The 19,779-nt window shown below is 34.9% G+C and overlaps 1 protein-coding gene across 1 annotated transcript in view; it reads right to left on the bottom strand.

Moving 5' to 3' along the window:
* Positions 1-19,779, bottom strand: part of MDGA2 (MAM domain containing glycosylphosphatidylinositol anchor 2) — a 990,863-nt gene that overhangs the window by 784,657 nt on the left and 186,427 nt on the right. The window contains exon 3 of the mRNA XM_069082199.1: positions 2,070-2,244. Within this exon, the coding sequence (XP_068938300.1) occupies positions 2,070-2,244 (175 nt within the window). The remainder of the gene's footprint in view (positions 1-2,069; positions 2,245-19,779) is intronic.

Here is a 19,779-nt window from a genome sequence, read left to right as displayed (position 1 = left end):
TGGTATTTTGAACCTGGGAAGTTGCCTTCTTTTGGCATTACATTACAGCCATCTAGCTGCCCCATGAGATATGTTTATGCCTCTCAGTCAGCTGTATGAATAGAAAGATTGTTCCACCATAGAAAATAGCTTAGAAAATCCTGTTCATATCATTTTTTATATTTCCCTAAAGATAATTACCAATGTATTGTAAGTCATTCTCACAAAGAAAGTAGCCAAGTAAAGGAGTAATTGATGTTTACATATTGTATTTTTCCTTAAAAAAATAAAAGCAACTTCTTGTGAACTTATTCCTTCTTTTAAAAATTTTCACTCAAGATATCATAAGAATTGATTCCTGAGAACCTTTAAATTTATGTCAGTCCCTTTCAGGTATATATATATTTTCTTAAAAGCTTTATTTCCAAATATAGAAATGAAATAGGGGACAAAAGAATTTCTAATCTGTTAAAATAAAACTATAGACAGGTAAAGACAGTTACAGCAGAAAAGAAATTAGGATATTAAAATTAACCAATTTTAAGCCACACCTAGGTTTTATTGTCAATTCAATGAGCATTTACTAAACATCTACAAGATGTCAGGCATTGTGCTAAGTAATGGGATCACAAAAAAGTCCAAATATAATCCCTGCCATCAAGGAATTCAAAACCTAAACAAGAAAAATGGGTGGGGATGGGGGCGAGGCAGGTTAAGATGACCTATATTCAAGTCATTACTATGTGTATTTGAATTTCTGAGTGCAGAAAAGATGGTGAGGGTTTGATTAAATGCTGGAGACAGTCCAAAGACCTGTGTGTAGAGAGAAAAACTGGGGCAGAAGGACATGTTGGCAGAACTGTAACAGGAAAGGTTGGGTTATGGGTTCTAGAATCAATCAAGTAATCAACAAGCATTTATTAAATATCTACTGCATTCCAGGCATTATACTAGGAGCTGGAGTTGGGGGGAAGGAATACAAAAGTAGGCCAGTTTCTACCTTCAAGAAATTTAGCTACAAAAAAGGCATAAGTGGTTTTGTACCCATAACCCACATCGCCAATATAACTTTATGAGGGAAGCAAGGGAATGCAGAACACATAAAGGGAAAAGACAGCATGATTTATGCTTTATCACTTGCTTACTTATGTTTGAAAATGCTTTAATGGGACTGACAAAAATATAGGTTTCAGGAATGAGAAAAAACAAACTTCAAAAGCTGATTTTTATTATTGTTTGAGTAAGAATGAGTTTCAATCAACAAATTATAAGATCTTTCCTCATTTTTGTTTTCATTTTTCAGATTAAGTACACACATGAAGAGAGAATAAGGACCATAAAAATGAGGTTAAGTACAAAAGACAGGATGAAGGTTTCTGTTTTGCCTTTAGTTGTTCCTTTCAACTACGTATGGTTGAACAGAAATCAGGTACTAATTTTATGTTTGTGTTTGTGTGTAATTTAACAGCCAACAAAGCTGCAGGTGAAGCCTATAATGACTGATAAACTCTTGAAAGGCAGTGTGAAACAGTGAATAGAATATTGGACTTAGAGTCAAGATCTGGGTTTGAATATTCCCTCTTTCCTAGTTGTGTGACCTCCATGAAGTCACAGCCTCTCAGAGCTACAATTTCCTCATTTGTAAATGTATTTACTCATTCGTTCATTTACACATATATGCATTTGAACTCTTTTTTTTTTGGATGGGATTGAAATAGAAGAGAAATGGACCTGTGATTTTATCAGTGTAGGAAATTCCAGGTTTCTGCATCTACAAATTAAGAGTCTTAGAGACTTGTCATGGAACATTGAGGTGTTAACTTTTCCATCCTTTCACAACTGGAATAATTCAGAGGCAAGCTGTAAGCCCATATCTCTCAATCTGCTATCTCAAATTGCCTGTCTATTTCAATGTGCTATTTAAAGAATGTTTCTTAAATGAGTTATCACTGGGCTCTACCTTAAATGTATTTCTATACAGTTATATCATTTAATGAAAACAGCAAGATAACCTTAATGATTATTTAAATCATTTGTTCCTAAAATTGTAAAGAAATAGTAAGAAGAAGCTTTCTTAGCTCTTTACTTACAGTACACATCCACTCTAATTGACTTTATTGCTGGGGATCCCAAGCCATTTTCTGCTTTACAGTAGTATCGGCCTCCTTGATGTCTTTGAATATTTGTAATCCTCAAAGTCTCATTGAAGACACTTGAATCTTGAAATCTGTCAGAGGCACTTCCTGCTGTTTTGGTCCATCTGATCTGAGCAAGTATCAAAAAAAAAAAAAAGGCTATTCTCAGCAATACAATGATCCAAGAAAATCCCAAAGGACTCATGATGAAAAATGCAGTCTGCCTCCAGAGAAAACTGTTGTCTGAATATAGGCTGAAACATATTATTTTTCATTTTACTTTTTCCTTTCTTTTTTGTTTGAATTTTCTTGCACAAAATGATTAATAGGGAAATGTTTTACATGTTTTCACATGCATAGCCTAAATCAGATTGCTAATTGTATTAGGAAAAGGGGAAGCAAAAGAAGAAGGAATAGAATATGGAAATCACAACTTGAAAAAAATGAATGTTAAAAAGAATTTCACATGTAATTTGGGAAAAATAAAATGTTATTTTTGAAAAACTCAGAAGCTTTTTCATTAATAAACTCAATGATAATGGAATAAAAAAGCAAATACAGTTTGACACATATTTGTATTAAGTATCACTAGTAAAAGTCTGATATAAAAGTTATATAAGAAATCAACCCAAATAAATAATAACCAAATCTATTCCTGTACAAGTGGTGAGAAGATAATTGTTTTAAAAATTATATCTACCTATACATGATGATATGAAAACATACCTCAGATTATGATTAAAAGAAAAGTAAATTAAAAGAACTCCGAAGTTTTGGCTCCCACCTTTCAAATTGTCAAAGGCAAGAAAAAGTATACAGTTTTGGAGACAAGTGTAAAGCACAGTGATGGCACAGATATAAACATTTTGGATATCAATTTAAAATTATGCAAGAAACCACAATACCCACAGTTAAGTTTATGCCCCAAGGAAGTTAAAGACAAAAACGAAGTCCCTTACATATCAATACAACCATAGTAGCACTCTTAGTAGTGTCAAAAAAAACTGGGAATAAAGTCATTGAAACAATTAAGGAATGACTGAAAAATAACTGAGACAAGTGAATGTAAGAGTGTTATAAGGAATGAAAGCCATAAGAAATCCAGAGAAATGTGCAAAATTTTGGATGAACAGATAAAGAGAGAAATAAGCAGAATGAAAAGATGTTCAACCCTGAGGTGAAGGATTATTTTCAACAGAAATGAGTAATATAAAAATAAATCCATCAATAATGTTAAAATTAAAGTTGGAGGAAGAAAGTGACTAAAAATTAGTAGCAAAAAATGAGTTTTCAAAATGAAGATCAGAACTAAATAGAAATTTTAACTTTTAAATACAAGACTCAAGAAGCATAAAAAGGTGAATATGAAAGTGAAATCAAAAAGAAAAAAAGTTAAACTGTTTGCATTTCTGTATGAGAAGATGATGCATGTTACTTCTAAAAATGTTATAATTTTAAGGGCAGGCAGAAGGATTCAATATAGAAAAAGGGCATGGGCATGAGTCAATTATACTGGGATAATGTAAAAAATATAGATGAATGAGAAAGAGAGATGATCAAAAAGAAGAGGGAAGGAGAAGTATGGGGGAAATAACCTCACAATAAAGGAGTATGCAAGGAAGAATTTTTATGAAGAGGGAAATTGGGGGAGCAAGTTACACATGAACCTCATTCTCACCTAATTGGTTTAGAGAGAAAAATATATGCATGCAGGGTAGATAAAGAAAGGCTGTGGCTAGAAGCAGAACAGACTTTAGAAGAGGGACAGGTGACAGAGAGAGAGAGAGAGAGAGAGAGAGAGAGAGAGAGAGAGAGAGAGATGGAGGGAAATTAACAGTTAGTAATCATAACTGGGAATGAGAATAACCCATAAAATGGAAACACATAGCAGAATAGATGAGAAACCAGAATCTAATAAGATGTTGTTTACAAGAAACAGACTTGCAACAGAAAGACACAAAAGAGTTAAAATAATGGGCTAGAGCAGAATCTATTATGCTTGTGCTGAAGTAAAAAGGGAGGTATAGTGGTCATGATATCAGAAAAAGCAAAAATAAAACCTAATTATAAGGGATAATCAGGGAAAATAAATCTTGCTAAAAGGCACCATGGACAATGAACAAATATCAGTAGTAAACTATATGCATCAAATCACCCAGCATGCAAATTAGATTAACAAAAATTTAGTTAAAGAGAATGGCAACAATAATACAACATACCAAAATTTGTGGGATGCATTCAAAGCAGTACTTAGGGGAAAAATTATATCTCTAAATGGGTACATAAATAAAAGAATCAGATCAATGAATTAGGCATGCAATTGAAAAAGACTAGAACAAAAATGTAAAATCCCCAAATATATACAAATAGAAATCCCAAAAATCAAGAATAGATTAATGAAACTTAAAGTAAAAGAAATATGTAACTAATAAGTAAAACTATGAGTTAATTTTATTTTTAAAAAACACTAAAATAAATAAACCATAGGTTAGTTTGATTTTTTTAAAGATAACCAAAAACCCAGTAACAAAAATGAAAAGTGTGAATACACGAACAATAAAAATTAAATTATAGCAATCATTAGGAGTTATTTTGCCCAATTATATGTCATTAAAACTGACAGTCCAAATGAAATGGATGAATATTTTTTAAAAATGTAAAGTGCCCAGATTAACAGTAGAGAAAATAGAATACTTAAATAACATTTTTTTTAAGAAATTGAAAAAGACATCAATAATTTCCCTAAGAAAAAAATCCCCAGGACCAGACAATGAATTCTACCAAACATTTAAGGAATAATTAATCCCAATACCATACAAACTATTGAAAAAATAGGTAAAATAGGAGTCCTATCAAATTCTTTTTATGACATAAATATGGTTTTGATCAAGGGATAGCAAAAACAGAGAAAGAAAACTATATGACAATTTTCTAAATGAATATGATGTAAAATTTTTAAATTTTAGAATTTAAAATTCTAAATAGGATATTACAGCAATCTATCATAAAAATCATATAGTATAACAAGGTGGGGTTTATACCAGAAATGAAGGGCTAGCTCAGTATTAGGAAAACTGTCAACATAATGCATCATACCAATAACAAAAAAAAATTATGATGACAGTAGATTCAGGAAAAGTTTTTTTTTATTAATTACAACACCTATTCCTATTAAAAACACTAAAAAGCATAGAAATAAATAGTATTATCTATCTAAAACCAATAGCAAACATTTTCTATAATGGTGATAAACTTGAAATCTACCCAATAAGATAAGGGGTGAATCAAATATGTGTGTTATCACCACTATTGCCCAATATTTGATTAGAAATGCTGACTATAGCAATAGGACAACCAAGAGAAAATGGAAGAAAATAGGCAATGAGAAAACAAAATTATCATTCTTTGCAGATCATATGATGATATACTTAGTGAACCTTAGAAAATCAATTTTTAAAACTGAAAAAATCACCAACTTTAACAAAGTTTCAGGACATAAAATAAACTCACATAAATTATCAGTGTTTTATATACTATCAACACAAGTCAGAAGAAAGGAGAGAAATTCCATTTGAAATCACCACCAACAATATAAAACAGTTGTCCTCCTGACATGGAAAACCCAGGGACTATATGAACACAATAACAAAATGCTCTTAGCACCAATAAAGTCAGACCTAAGCAATTGGAGAAGTATTAATTGCTCATAGGTAAGCCAAGCCAATATGATGAAAATGACAATTCTACTTAAATTTCCTTATTCAGGGCCATAGCAATCAAATTATTAAAAAATATTTTATAGAGTTAGAAAAAATAATAATTAAATTCATCTGGAAGAACAAAAGATCAAGAATATCAATGGAATCAATTTAAAAATGTGAAAGAAGGTGGCTTAGTAGTACCAGATCTCAAAACATATTACAAAGCAGTAATATTCACAACAGTCTGTTACTGGCTAAGAAATAAAGTGGTGGATCAGTGAGATAGATTAGGTACATGACACAAAGTAGTAAATGACAATACCAATCTATCGTCAGACAAATCCAAAGACCTCAGTGACAAGCTATCACTATTTGACAAAAATTGCTTAGATAACTAAAAAGAAGTTTGGCAATAACTAGATATAGATCAACAAATAGCACCATATACCAAGATAAGGTCAAAATAATATTTTATCCATCCAACTTATGGGTAAAGGAAGAATTTATGACCAAATAAAAGACAGAGAACATTACAGGATGTAAAATGAATGTTTTTGATAACATCCAATTAAAAAAGTTTTGCACAAACAAAACACAATGCAATAAAGATTAGAAGAGGAAAGCAGGAAAAGGAGGAAGTGGAATTTCCAAGTTCCACTGATAGACATCATTTCTCAAGTAGGACTGATTCAAATTTATAAGAATATAAGTTATTCCCCAATTGATAAATGGTCAAACTATATGAACAAGCAGTTTTCAGAAGAAAATATCAAAGTTTTCTATGGTCATATAAAAATGCTCTAAATCAATATTGCAAATTAAAAGAAACCTGAGAAAAAAGAAGAAACTAATTATTTAAAAGAAAGTAATTAGTTGGTTAACATGACAGAAAAAGAAAATGACAGATATTAAAAGGAATGGGGAAAAATAGAGATACTGATGCACTATTGATGGAGTTGTGAACTGATCTAATCATTCCAGAGACCAACTTGGAATTATGTCCAAAGGGCTAAAAACATTTTTGCATACCTTTTCATCCAACAATACCACTATCAGGTCTAAACTCCCAAAGACAACAAAAGAAAAGGACCTATGATGGAGTCTTAACAGAACTGCCCTCAGCCCCAATATCCAAACTCCATTACAGGCCCACGGTATCTACCTAGACCCCATGTCCCCCACCAATGTCCTAACTTATGCCTCACTGCTCACTAGAACAAGTGTGTCCCTGAACTCTTAGTTCCCACAAAAACAACAAGCACGCTGATGTGATAGAAACTCAGCACCCGACCCCGCCAGACCTTTTCCCATGAGAACAGTTGTGCAATCACAATCACAATTGCATCATCTATTTAGTCCAAGACAGGACCACAATACCTAACTATACATCTTGACCAGACAAGGCCACAATAGCTAGCCTATCAGAAAACAGCACCACCAGAATGTAGAGTAGAATATTTGACCACCTAACTATAAAAGAGGTCCACCCTATGTTAGTGCCTGCACAGTAATAGTAAAGGACTGACCTGGAGTGAACCTATGGCATAGAGAGATTTATTATAATATAATTACCATACATACTTGCCCCCTAACTGTATGCATTATGGGTAACCACATGCACAGTTACACTAAGGTCAGGACCCCTCCTCCATTACCTAATCCCTCAACAAACCCCTCCTATCAATCATGTTCCCATAATTGTATGCAAATCTTAATTATGTAATCAGCATCATATTCTCTATAAAACTGTGTGTCTTGCTTTACTGAGGGGCTATTTTTCCTCAAAGACTTAGCCACCTGCCAGAGCGTGAAACCTCAAAACTATAATAAATCTTTCCAACTGGTTTGGAGTTGACTTGAGTCTTTGTAATTCTTTAGACAAGACCCACCACAACCCTACTGGAACCTCATCACCTATATATACAAAAAATAATTAAAGGAACTCTTTTTTTGGTGGCAAAGAATTGGAAATTAAGGAGATTTACATGAATATGATTATAATGAAATAGTATTATGCCATAAGAAATGATGAGCAGGATGCTTTCAGAAAAACCTGGGAAGACTTACATGAACTGATGCAAAGTGAAATGAAAAAGAACCAGGAGAACATTGTACACAGTAACAGTAATATTGTACAATGATCAACTGTGAATTACTTATATAATTCTCAGCAATACAGTGATCCAAGACAATCCCCAAGGATTCATCATGAAAAAATGATATCTAATTCCAGAGAAAGAACTGATGAAGTCTGAATGCAGATTGAAGCACACTTTTTGAAACTTTGTTATTATACTCTTTTGGGCTGTTTTATTTTGCAATATGACTAATATGAGAATGTTTTGCACGACTACACATGGATACTATATAAAATTGCTCATCTTTTCAAGAATAGGGTAGGAAAGTGACAAGAATTTTTTAAAAATTTAATGGATAGGGGCAGCCAGGTAGCACAGCAAGTAAGAGCACTGGCTCCAGTGTTGAGAAGACCTGGAGATCGAATCCCGGGCTCAGACACTTAGCACCCACCCAGAAACACCTGGCCTTGTAACCTTGAGCAAGTTACTTAACCCCAATTGCTTAGGGGCGGCCAGGTGGCTCAGCGAGTAAGAGCACCGGTTCCAGGGTTGGGACGACCTGGAGATCGAATCCCGGGCTCAGACACTCAGCACCACACCCAGAAATAACTGGCCGTGTAACCTTGAGCAAGTTACTTAACCCCAATTGCTTAAAAAAAAAATTAAAAAAAATTTAATGGATGGTAAAACAATTTTGTTTACATGTAACTGAAAAAAATAATTAAATTAAAATTAAGTGAACTGTGAGGGGGAAAAGAAAGAAATACTTAAAAATTCTCCCTACACTTATATCTCTTCTAAGTTGTAGTATATTAAGCCAGGAAGACAGAACTGAGTTATAGTATTTCCAAAAAAGAAAAATGTTTTAAATGTTATAAAAGTTTTAGTTAGCTTCTTTTTATTTTTTAAAAATTGATGAAAAAGAAGAATTTTACAGTTGACTATATTTTCTCCTTTGGTCCCATTCACCCAGAAAAAGGCATATCTTAAAACAAAGAATGGGGCAGGGGTGGGGTGGAATTGAAAGTAGAAAAAGAGAAAAAAAATTAGCAAACTCTATCTTTATATAAGAAAACTCTGACATCATAGGTAGCGCTCCTCCACTTCTGCAAAGGCACTGGGGGAGATTTCTTCTAATACTTCTTCTTTAGGTTCAAACTTATTCTGTAATTTTGCAAGAGATTTGTGATTGTTTTTGTACTTATTATTTCTACTTTCATTTTATAGACACTGCATATATTGTTTTCTTGGTTCTACTTATTTTACTTAGTATTAGATCTGATATAATCAATGCATATCTATTTCATTATTTAGCATTTCTTGTGGCATAATAATTACATTTATATAGTTCAATTTGTTTAGCCATTACTAGACATCTGCTTTGATTCTAGTGCTTTGGTAAAACAGAAAGTGATGCTTATATATATTTCCCTCTGGTTATGTATGGATATGATTTGTTTTCTAATATAACTTCTTGAAATATGATATCCAGGTTTTTTGTTCCATCATTGTTTTCTAGGAATTCAATTGTTCTTATGTGGTGGAAGCTGAATTGGCCTACTTAGAGTTGACATTCTAACAGAGAAGAATATAAGTACCATAAATAACTATATAAAAATAAGTATAAAGATAATAACTAAAAGATAGTTAAAACTGAGTGGTCTGAGATGGAGAGCTACTGGAGTTGTCAAGAAAGGTTTAATTTATAAGGTGGTTTTGAGCTATGTCTTGGGGTGGGGGTGGAGGAAGGGAGTAAAGATGGTAGAGTAAAAGCAGGAACTTGCTTGAACTCATCCTCCAATCACCTCCAATAGCTGTAACAGAAAAAAAATGACTCTAAGCAAATTTTAGAACTACAGAACCCACAAAATGACAGAAAGAACATCTCTGGCTGAAGATGGCCTGGCAAGCCAAAGCAATGGTCTGTCGCAATTGACCGGGAGCAGAGCACAGTCTTATGTGGGCCATGCTGGGAGTGACAGAGAGAAACAAATCTCCTGCTGAAGGCAGTCTGGAAGGCCGACAGTAAGTGTCTATCACAGTGAGCTGGGAGCCAAGCACAGTCTCAAATGAGCTGTGTGGTTCCAGCACCAGGGCAGCCATGACCAGCGGTGGCCAGAGCAGACTTCAGAAGAGTGAATCACCAGCAGCTGTGGTGATCAGACTTCTCAACCCATATACACCAAAGAAAAAGTAAAAGTCTGTGTGGAACTCTGTTGGAACAGGGGGCAGAAGATCTAAGTCTGGCTCCTGTGCCCAAGGTGGGAAGCAGTGGAAGCATGGGGGCTGTGAAGCCACTGTGGTGTAACTGCCTCAGGAGCTCCTAACCTGCAGATTGTAGGCAGACCAAGAGACCATTTAGAGGGTAAAACCTTTGCTTTAATCTGTTTGGATCAGAATCACAGTCTTGGGTAGCGGTTGTGGGGTGTGGCCAGTGAGTCAAAGATTGTGGGGGCTGTAGAGAGGGCACCCTCCAAATACCTCCAATAGCTGCAAAAACCCCAGTGATTTGGGACAAAGCTCCCTCCATTCTGGAAGCAGAGTTCTACTGTGGCAAAGAGCTCAAAAGTAAAGTAAGTGGCTGGCAACATGAGCAAGCAACAGAAGCACAAACAGAACATAAAATCCATTTCTGGGAACAAAAAGGATCAAGGCATGGAGTGGGAGGAAGACAGCAAAGTTAGGAATACTGCATCAAAAGCCTCCAAGAAAAATATGAGGGGCAGCCAAGTAGCACAGTGAGTAAGAGCACCAGCCCCAGAGTTGGGATGACCTGGGATTGAATCTAGGCTCTGATACTTAGCACCACACCCAGAAATAACTGGCCATGTAACCTTGAGCAAGTTACTTAACCCCAATTGCTTTAAATATGTATATGAATTGGTTACAGGCTATGGAGGAGCTCAAGAAGGATTTTGAAAATCAAGTAAGAGAAGTGGAGTAAATATCAGGAAGAGAAATGAGAATGGTGCAAAAAAAAATCATGAAAAGTGAGTCAACAGCCTGCCAAAGGAGACCCAAAAATATATTGAAGAAAATAACACCTTAAAAAGAAGACTAATTCGAGGGTGGATCCAAGATGGGAGCATAGAAGCAGGAAAACTCCCCGCACTCCCCCCATAACTACCCCAAATACCTATAAAATGGCTCTAAACGAACTTTAGGGCTACATAACCCACAAAGTAACAGAAAGAAAGAAAATTCCCACTGAATACAGCCTGGCAAGTGTACAGGAAGGGTTCATCTCAGCCTGCTGGGAGCAGAGCAAAGCCCCTTGTGAGCCTGAAGTTTTAGGCTCAGAGCAGCCGGACCAGCTGTGGCTACAGTGATGTTGGGAGGATAGATCACCAGCAGCTGTGGCGGTTTCGAGAATTATCAACCCATAAATGACAAAGACAAAGTGAGAAGTCAGTGTAGACACTGTGGAAACAGGGGGTCCAGGAGTGTGGTCTGGTCTCTGCCCCTGGAGTGAAAAGTGCCTGAGGTACAGTGGCCACAGCCCCATGGCTGCTTCAGAGCTTCTGGCCTTCAGATTATAGGGGGACCAAGGAATGATTCTGAGGGGTAATTGCTCTCGCTGTAACCTGCTTGGATCCGGATTGCTGTCTAGGAGGGAGGTCCGGGGGTGTGTGACTGTAATGGGAAAGTAAATTTGGAAGATCTTCCCTGCCCCTAGGCTAAAGTGCACCTGAAGCCTGGGGTGGGAGGCTTGTTTTTCAGTAGATACTTTTTGATTGGCCAGTGGGTCCAAAAGGTTGTTACATTCTCTGAGCCAGGAAAAGGCTATATAAGTTCTGATGTGTAGCTTTGTTTTGGGGCTCACTTTGAGAAGTGTTCTGTGATTTCATCTGGATTCTGGGGAGCTGTTGTTGAGAACCCCCCTTGGCTTTGAAAAACCCAGATGTTGAAACCCAGATGTTGATTGGGTATGGATGTAATGGTTGGACAGTTTGAAATCTGTCTACTTGATCTGTTTCTGTCTTGATAATTCTGTCTGTATATTCTGAAGTTCGGGGTGCTGACCTCTTTCCCCTGAACTAGGTAAATGATATATGTTTGACTGATTAAAATAAGCTTGTTAACCCATTTTGAGTTGCTTTCCTTTATCAAAGCAGATCCAAGAACCTGTGTTGGCAAGGACCCTGGGGATGCTGGGATGCTTGTTGCTACAGTGACCAGTAAGCCAGAGAATGTGAAGGCTTCAGAGAGGGTGAGCTAACTAATACCTCCAGCAGATGCAAAAGCCCCAGCAATTTGGGAAAAACCTCTCCTCTCTGGAAGCACAGTTCTACTGTGGCAAAAAGCTCAAAAGTCAAGTAATCAAGTGGCAACATGAGAAAGCAAAGGAAGCAAAGCAAGCACAGCAATCCAAATTTGGATTCCTTTTTTGGGGACAAAAAGGATCAAATCATGGAACAGCAGGAAGACAACAAAGCCAGAACTCCAGCACCAAAAGCTTCCAAGGAAAATATGAATTGGTTACAGGCTATAGAGAAGCTTAAGAAGGATTTCGAAAACCAAATAAGAGAAGTGGAGGAAAAATTGGGAAGGGAAATGAAAATGATGCAAGAAAATCATGAAGAGCAAGTCACAAAAGCAACCTGACTGAAGAAAATAAAACCTTAAAAAATAGACTAACTCAAATGGCAAAAGAGGCTCAAAAAGCCAATGAGGAAAAGAATGCTGAATTTGCCTGATGGAAAAAGAACCTCAAAAGCTGACCAAAGAGAATAATTCCTTCAGAAGAATCCACCAATCACCTCTTGAAAAAGATCCCAAAAAGAAAACTCCTAGGAATATTATAGCCAGGTTCTGGAGTTTCCAGATCAAGGAGAAAATATTACAAGCAGCCAAGAAGAAAGAATTTGAATATTGTGGAAACAAAATCAGGATAACAGAGGACCTGGAAATTTCTACATTGAGAGATCAAAGGGCTTGGAATATGATATTCTGGAGTTCAAAGTGCTAGAACTAAAACCAAAAATAACCTACCCAGCAAAACTGAGTATAATGCTTCAGGAGAAAATGGGGTCATTCAATGAAATAGAGGATTTTCAAGCATGCTTGATGAAAAAAACCAGAGCTGAACAGAAAATTTCATTTTCAAATAAAAGAAGCAAGAGAAGCATGAGAAAGTAAACAGGAAAAAAAATTATAAGGAACTTATGAAAACTGAACTATTTACATTCCTGCATGGAAAAAGAATAATTGTAACTAATAAGACTTTTCTTAATATGAGGATAGCTGAAGAGAATATATATGTAAATATATGCATACATAAATATGTGTTTTTACAGGAGGGTGTATGTGTATATAAATATGTATGTTACTATGGGTATATGTATGTTCATATATACATAGACAGAAGGCCCAGGATGAGGTGAACATGAAGGGATGATATCAAAAAAATAAAATTAAGAGGTGAAAGAGGAATTTATTGGGAGAAGGAGAAAGGGAGATAAATATTAGGGTAAATTATCTCATATGAAAGAGGCAAGAGAAAACTGCTACAATGGAGGGGAAGAGCAGGAAGGTGAAAGGGAATGGGACAACCTTATTCTCTTTGAATTTGGCTAATGGAGGGAATAACATATACAATCAATTGAGTATCTTACCCTGTAGGAAAATAGGGGGATAGGTGATAAGAGGGGGGATGATAGAAGGGATAGCAGATTGGGGGAGAGGGCAGTTAGTAGCCAACATTTTGAAAAGGGAAAGGGTCAAAGGAGAAAATAGAATAAGTGGGGGGGGGGCGGTATAGGATGGAGGGAAATATAATTAGTCTTTCATAATATAACTACTATGGAAATGATTTGGTTAACTACAAATGTTCAACCGACTGAGTTTCTTATCTTCCCAGTGGGGGCGGGTGAGGAGGGAAGAAGGAAAAAGTCTGGAACTCAAAGTATTAAAAAAAATTTTTTTTAATTGTTCTTTTACATGCAATTGGGAAATAAGAAATACAGGCACTGAGATATAGAAATCCATCTTGCCCTACTAAAAAGTTAGGGGGATGATGGGGGAGTATATAAGAGAGAACAGATTGGGAGAAGGGGCATTCAGTAGGCTTGTTATTTTGGGGTGGGGTGGGGGAAAGATGGGGAGAAAATTTGTAACTCAAAATCTTGTAGAAATAAGTTTCGAAAACTAAAAATAAATAAATATTTTTTTAAAAACCCAAACAAAAAAAGAGCCTAGACATTATCTTTCAAGAAATTATCAAGGAAAATTGCCCTGATATTCTAGAACCAGATTGCAAAATAGAAATTGAAAGAATTCACCAATTACCTCTTGAAAAAGATCCCCAAAGGAAAACTACTAGGAATATTATAGCCAAATTCCAGACTTCCCAGGTCAAGGAGAAAATATTACAAGCATTCAGGAAGAAACAATTCAAGTACTTTGGAAACACAATCAGGGAAACACAAGATTTAACAGGTTCTACATTGAGGGACTGAAGTGCTTGGAACATGATATTCCATAGGTCAAAGAGCTAGGACTGAAACCAAGAATCAACTACTGATCAATACTGAGTATAATATTTAAGGAGAAAATATGGACATTCAATGAAATAGAGGATTTTCAAGCATTCTTGATGAAAAGACCAGAGCTGAACAGAAAATTTGACTTTCAGATACAAGAAGCAAGAGAAGCATGAGAAGGTAAACAGGAAAGAAATCATAAGGAACTTTTCAAAGTTGTTCTGTTTACATTATTCCATGGAAAGATGATATTTGTAACTCATGAGACTTTTCTCAGTATTATACTAGTTGAAAGGAATATATATATATATATGTATTTATATGTGTATATTTATATAAATATGTGTGTATGTATATATGTATACACAGATAGAGGGCACAGGGTGAGTTCTTATACAGGAAATGTATCCCAACCCCTCTTAATGTTGCCTTCCCTTTCTTAACTATTTCTTACTTGTCCTGTATGTAGCTTGCTTCCATATATTTCTTTGCTGTCTCCCTCATTAGATTGTAAGTTCCTTGAAAGCAGGAACTGACTTTTGCTTTTCTGTATTCCCTGTGCTTGACATAGAGTCTGGCACATAGTAGGTCCTTAGATTTCTTAACTGATTTGGGTAGCAATGAACTGGAAAATAAGGAGGTTCCCATCACTGGAGAATAGCTGAACAAACCATTATTTATGAATTAATGGAATGTTATTGTGTTATAAGAAATGATGAAAGTTTAAAAGAAACTTGAGAATAGCTCCATGAACTGATGCAATTTAAAATGAAAGGAAGCAGGGAAATTATTAAACAACAGCAGCAACAACGTTGCAGTGAAAAACAGCTTAGAAAGATTTTAAAATTTGTACAATGTAAGAATCAGCCACAATTCCACAGCAGTGGAAATGAAACATGTCATTCCCCTCCCGACATTAAGATGATAGACTCAAAATGTACAGTGGAACATCTTTTTGAACATGGCGAATAAAGAAATTTGCTTTGATTAGGTACATTTCTTATATTTGGTTTATTTTTCTTTACTTTTAATAAAAGTGGATGTTGAGATGAAAAGTAGAGTTGGAGTTATGGACAACTTCCTCTTCTCCCTTCCAAAATGATAAAAGAATAGAAGGAAAACTATAAGGTATCAGAAATAATCAGGATTACTTTGCAAGTTATATGTAAAACATATATTTAAAAAGAAAATCAACTCCTAAATAATAGAGATTCACAGTTTCATGAACTCTCCTGTTCTATAAAGTATATGGAAATGCCTTTTCATTTGGTATTTGAGAATGAAAATAAATAAAATTAGAATGAAAAAAGAGTTGCTAATATTCTTATATAACTGGTGATTAATAATACAGATATGGTGGGAGTTTCAGGTGATGGGAGATTGTTAGCCATGATAGATGAATACTGAAGCTCACAGTCTTCAAGGAGTGTGCAAAGTGTGCTGGGCTGGGACTTGATCTAGCTATTAACATTTATCATCTTCTAGGACTGCCAGGGGAGGAGTAAGATGGTGAATAATGGTATATTGTGGTCCTGGGAGCCAGCAGAAAAATTTTTTACCTCGGCTGGGTATAGGTTTACACCAAACCTGTGACTACATTTGTTACACTTCTGGGGTGGCTATGGAAGGCATTGCATGGTTGATGGTTTGTTTTATTTTAGCTGTGCTATAAAATGCTGCATTAAGCATATCACAGATTTTGCAAGGAACTACAAAACTCTAAACACTGGGGATGAATATAATTGGTCATTCAGACTTCTTTGCTAGTAGGAAAAGGGCCTGAAACCTAAGGAGAAGGTGTACCTTTCTCCCTCCTACCATGATGCCAATGTTGTGGATGAAACTCTAGATGCCACCCAGGAAGAAAAAAGACTCTTCCAATATGGTAGTATTAAAACTTCTCTTCCCCATTATTCATTTTTTGTATCTGGCAGGTATTTTCTACACTATATTTTCTTTTTTTAAATGTGTTACCAATTACTGATTTGTCTAAGCATAACCTCTCTAACTCATATCTGTTATTGTTATTCATGTCTGCATATAGAAGGACTATAATTAATAAAGCTAATGAAGGTTTTGTGTTACAGAAATAAAGAAATTGAAAGGACAAAAAAATTCTCTTTTTCACTCAGTAGGGGTTGGAGCAGGGAGTTAAACCTTCCAGACATTTGCTGATCTAAAAATACTAGTAAAAATTAAACTTCAGTCCATTCTAGATCCTCATATCTGAAATTTTTGTTTGTTTTTTGTTGCTTTTTAGGAGCAGAGATGACTTGACTCCTGATGTCAAACCAGGATGACCCAGACTCTACTAGTCTCTGAACTTCTGAAATTGTATGTCTCTCTCTGTCTCTCTGCCTCTGTCTCTCTCTGTCTGTCTCTCTGTTTCTCTCTCTCTGTCCGTCTCTCTCTCTCTCCCTCCCCTCTCGCCTTCCCCCACTATTCCTCCAGACATGAACTATATTTCAAATGAACCCACTCCACATTAGCCTCCTCCCAATTCTGTGTGTTTATACAAAAATTCCCATGAGAAAACAATTCTGCCTATCTAGGAAAGTTCTGATTATATTTAATTTATCTCTCCTCAAGCTATTTTTCAAATTAACTGTTTTCAATATTAGATACCTTAAATGTTCTTCTAATTTTTGTCTTTCTACATTAGTATTCATACTTTTTGTTGCTCATGGATTTTTGTTCTAAGATAGTCCTTTCAATTTGCAATACACTAATTTAAATTCTAATTTCATATTTTAATCTCTTGCTTAATTTTTTATAATCCCTGTGGTCAAGTCATTCTTATTTTTGACCTGACTTTGTCAAGTGGGTACTACTTCACCCTGTCCCCTACACAATAAACAAGAGGATGGCTCACTAACCCACTTTTGTTCTAGCAGCCTAAGACTAAGACCTGCCCTGGCTTCAGGACTTGATTAGCAGAGCTCAAACTGGCTACTGACCCCCTTGGTTCATATCCTTGCCTCATTTAGGGCACCCACAGGCTTCAGTTACAACCTATCAGAAAAAGCTCTGACTTACACGTCTACAGGTACCACAGCTTTCTTTCTACTTGTGTGATACAGGATTGTATAGTTAGGTTCTAGCTGTTTTCCATTGGTCATCTTGATCATTATTCTATCTGGTGCTTTTTTAGACCTTTCCTAGAACTTATTATGAAAAGTTGGGATCTTCTTCAGTTTGTTTTTTTTACATTGGGATCATAACCACAGGTGTCAGATAGTTCGTTTAATAGTCCCTGAATCAATAACGAGTTGCTCTTTGTATTGCTGGGACTTTTTGACACACTCCTTATTTTTCAACCAATATGTAATTTTCTTTTAAGTATTTCTATACTTATTAAACAATATAAGATGTGAATAATTTGTAATTGTCCTATATTTGATACCCTTGTAAATAAATGTGGAATGTGGTCTGCTAAAAATAAATGATCAGGATTGTTTAAGAAGAGGTTACTAATGCTTTGCTAGTAATTCATGAATCAGTTGAAACAAAAATTATAGCTATCATAAAAACTTTCCACTTTCTATTTTTTAGAGAAATGAATCTTAAAGAATGAAGCTGTTACCTCCTTTCTTGTAACTATTTCATAGTTCATTATATTAATGGTAATTAATCTGCTTTCTTTTTAGAATTAAATATAATTTGTAACTTCGCTGTTTTGGAATCCTTTTGATTACATACAACCAGAAATTTCCCATATATTCCTTCCTCAAGACGTCCCTCTGTACTTCTCATACCCCTATAGTATAACTTTTTTTTGTTGTTGATGTTAGTTTGTTCTTTGTTCAACTTTAATCCTTTTAACCTTTTGGCTTTTTTTTAATTGTTGATAAAACGGATTACTAATTTCTGATAGACTTTTTTCTAGATTCAAATTGCATGTTTCCTTTTCTTTTGACTATGTTGTTTTCAAGTGTTCTACTTCATATGTTTAATCACACATTATCTTTCTTTAGGTTTTTTAAGCCATCTTTGCCATAGCAGTTTCTGAGGCATGTCCCCCATTAAGTTTTTAGTCTTTATCATAGCTATGGTCACATCATACTTGTATTAGGTCCTGAAATGTGTTTATAAACTCTGTCAAAAATTGTGAAAAAGTGCTTTATTGCAGAAATGTTTTAACAAATGACTTTTTAAAAACTACTCTGATTTGGTATAGTATGTCTATTAGTTGCATTCATGCAATCAAATTTAAAACAATTCTTTGAAATTCCATTCCACACTTTTTTTTCAAATTCATTCAAATCATCAGCATTCTTTTTGCCATTTTGCCAAATAGAGTTGAAAATACCCAAAAGAAAAAAGAACATACCCAAAACCTTTAAACTTTAATATCTGCTTCACTCCAAAGTTTTGAAATGAATAGGAAAATGTAAAACCAAATTAAAGTTTTCATTATTAGGTAAGACTTCTATAATTTATGTTAAATGTAGATTTCAATGCTGTTAGGTTCATCAATTTTTCTCTTGAAATGTAAATAATTTTTCAGTTTCCATTCTTATTTTGTCTAATATGAGTTTATAAATGTATGTCTTTTGATTATCCTGCTTGGTTGATATTTTTTTCTTTAATATGTGTTGCTAATTTACAAAAATGATAAAACGTCCTTTTCCATAAACAAAATTTATTATTTATATTTGTCATAATGATATAATTTATTGTAATATATTAATAAATCATACAATGGATTCTTATGAATGTTTTAAGTACATTTATATTTATTATAATTTTATTAAGATTAATTACTGGCATTTAATAAAAACACTTGGATCTTCAGTTCAGTTCACTTGTATTCATTGCTTGACTACATTAACAATCACAGACATCTGCACTGACACATTTTCACCAGCTGGGATATTGGTATATCTGATTTGTTCTGATATGTTTTGTCTTTTTGTGGTACCAGACTATGAAGGAGTTCAACTCACTTCTTCCATGTCAAATGCATCAGTTTTGAAGAGAGCTACTCTGCAATACTTTGTCACCCTTTCTTTTTCTTAGGTTTAGAAATATATTTACATCACAGTGTTATGGGATGCTAACACAATCTTCAAAATGAACAATATGAAATGGCTAAAGGGTAGGTAGTGATATATAACTGAAACTCGGGAGAAAGAGTGGGGAGCAATCTACACAAACATGACAATTAAACTTACAGCAGCTGATGAGAACTCCAGGAGAGAGAATATGTAGGAAGAAAATGCCCATGTTCCACAGCGATGTCCAAACCTGCACCCAGAAGAATCACCTGCATGATAGCCTCTTTACATGTGGTCATTATATATATATATGCCTTGCATGTGCTTATCCACATTATATCTTTACACCTATCCTCAGAATGTGTACCACTGATATACTTCTGATAATGAGGTAACCAGTGTAAGGC

This window comes from Petaurus breviceps, unplaced genomic scaffold (genome assembly GCF_028583685.1).
Source record: "Petaurus breviceps papuanus isolate PSGF00001 unplaced genomic scaffold, PetGlider_PUasm1.0 164, whole genome shotgun sequence".
In the NCBI taxonomy this organism is placed as follows: Eukaryota; Metazoa; Chordata; class Mammalia; order Diprotodontia; family Petauridae; genus Petaurus; species Petaurus breviceps.
The sequence above is the reverse complement of the archived record's forward strand: the minus strand, read 5'-3'. Positions and strand labels throughout refer to the sequence as shown.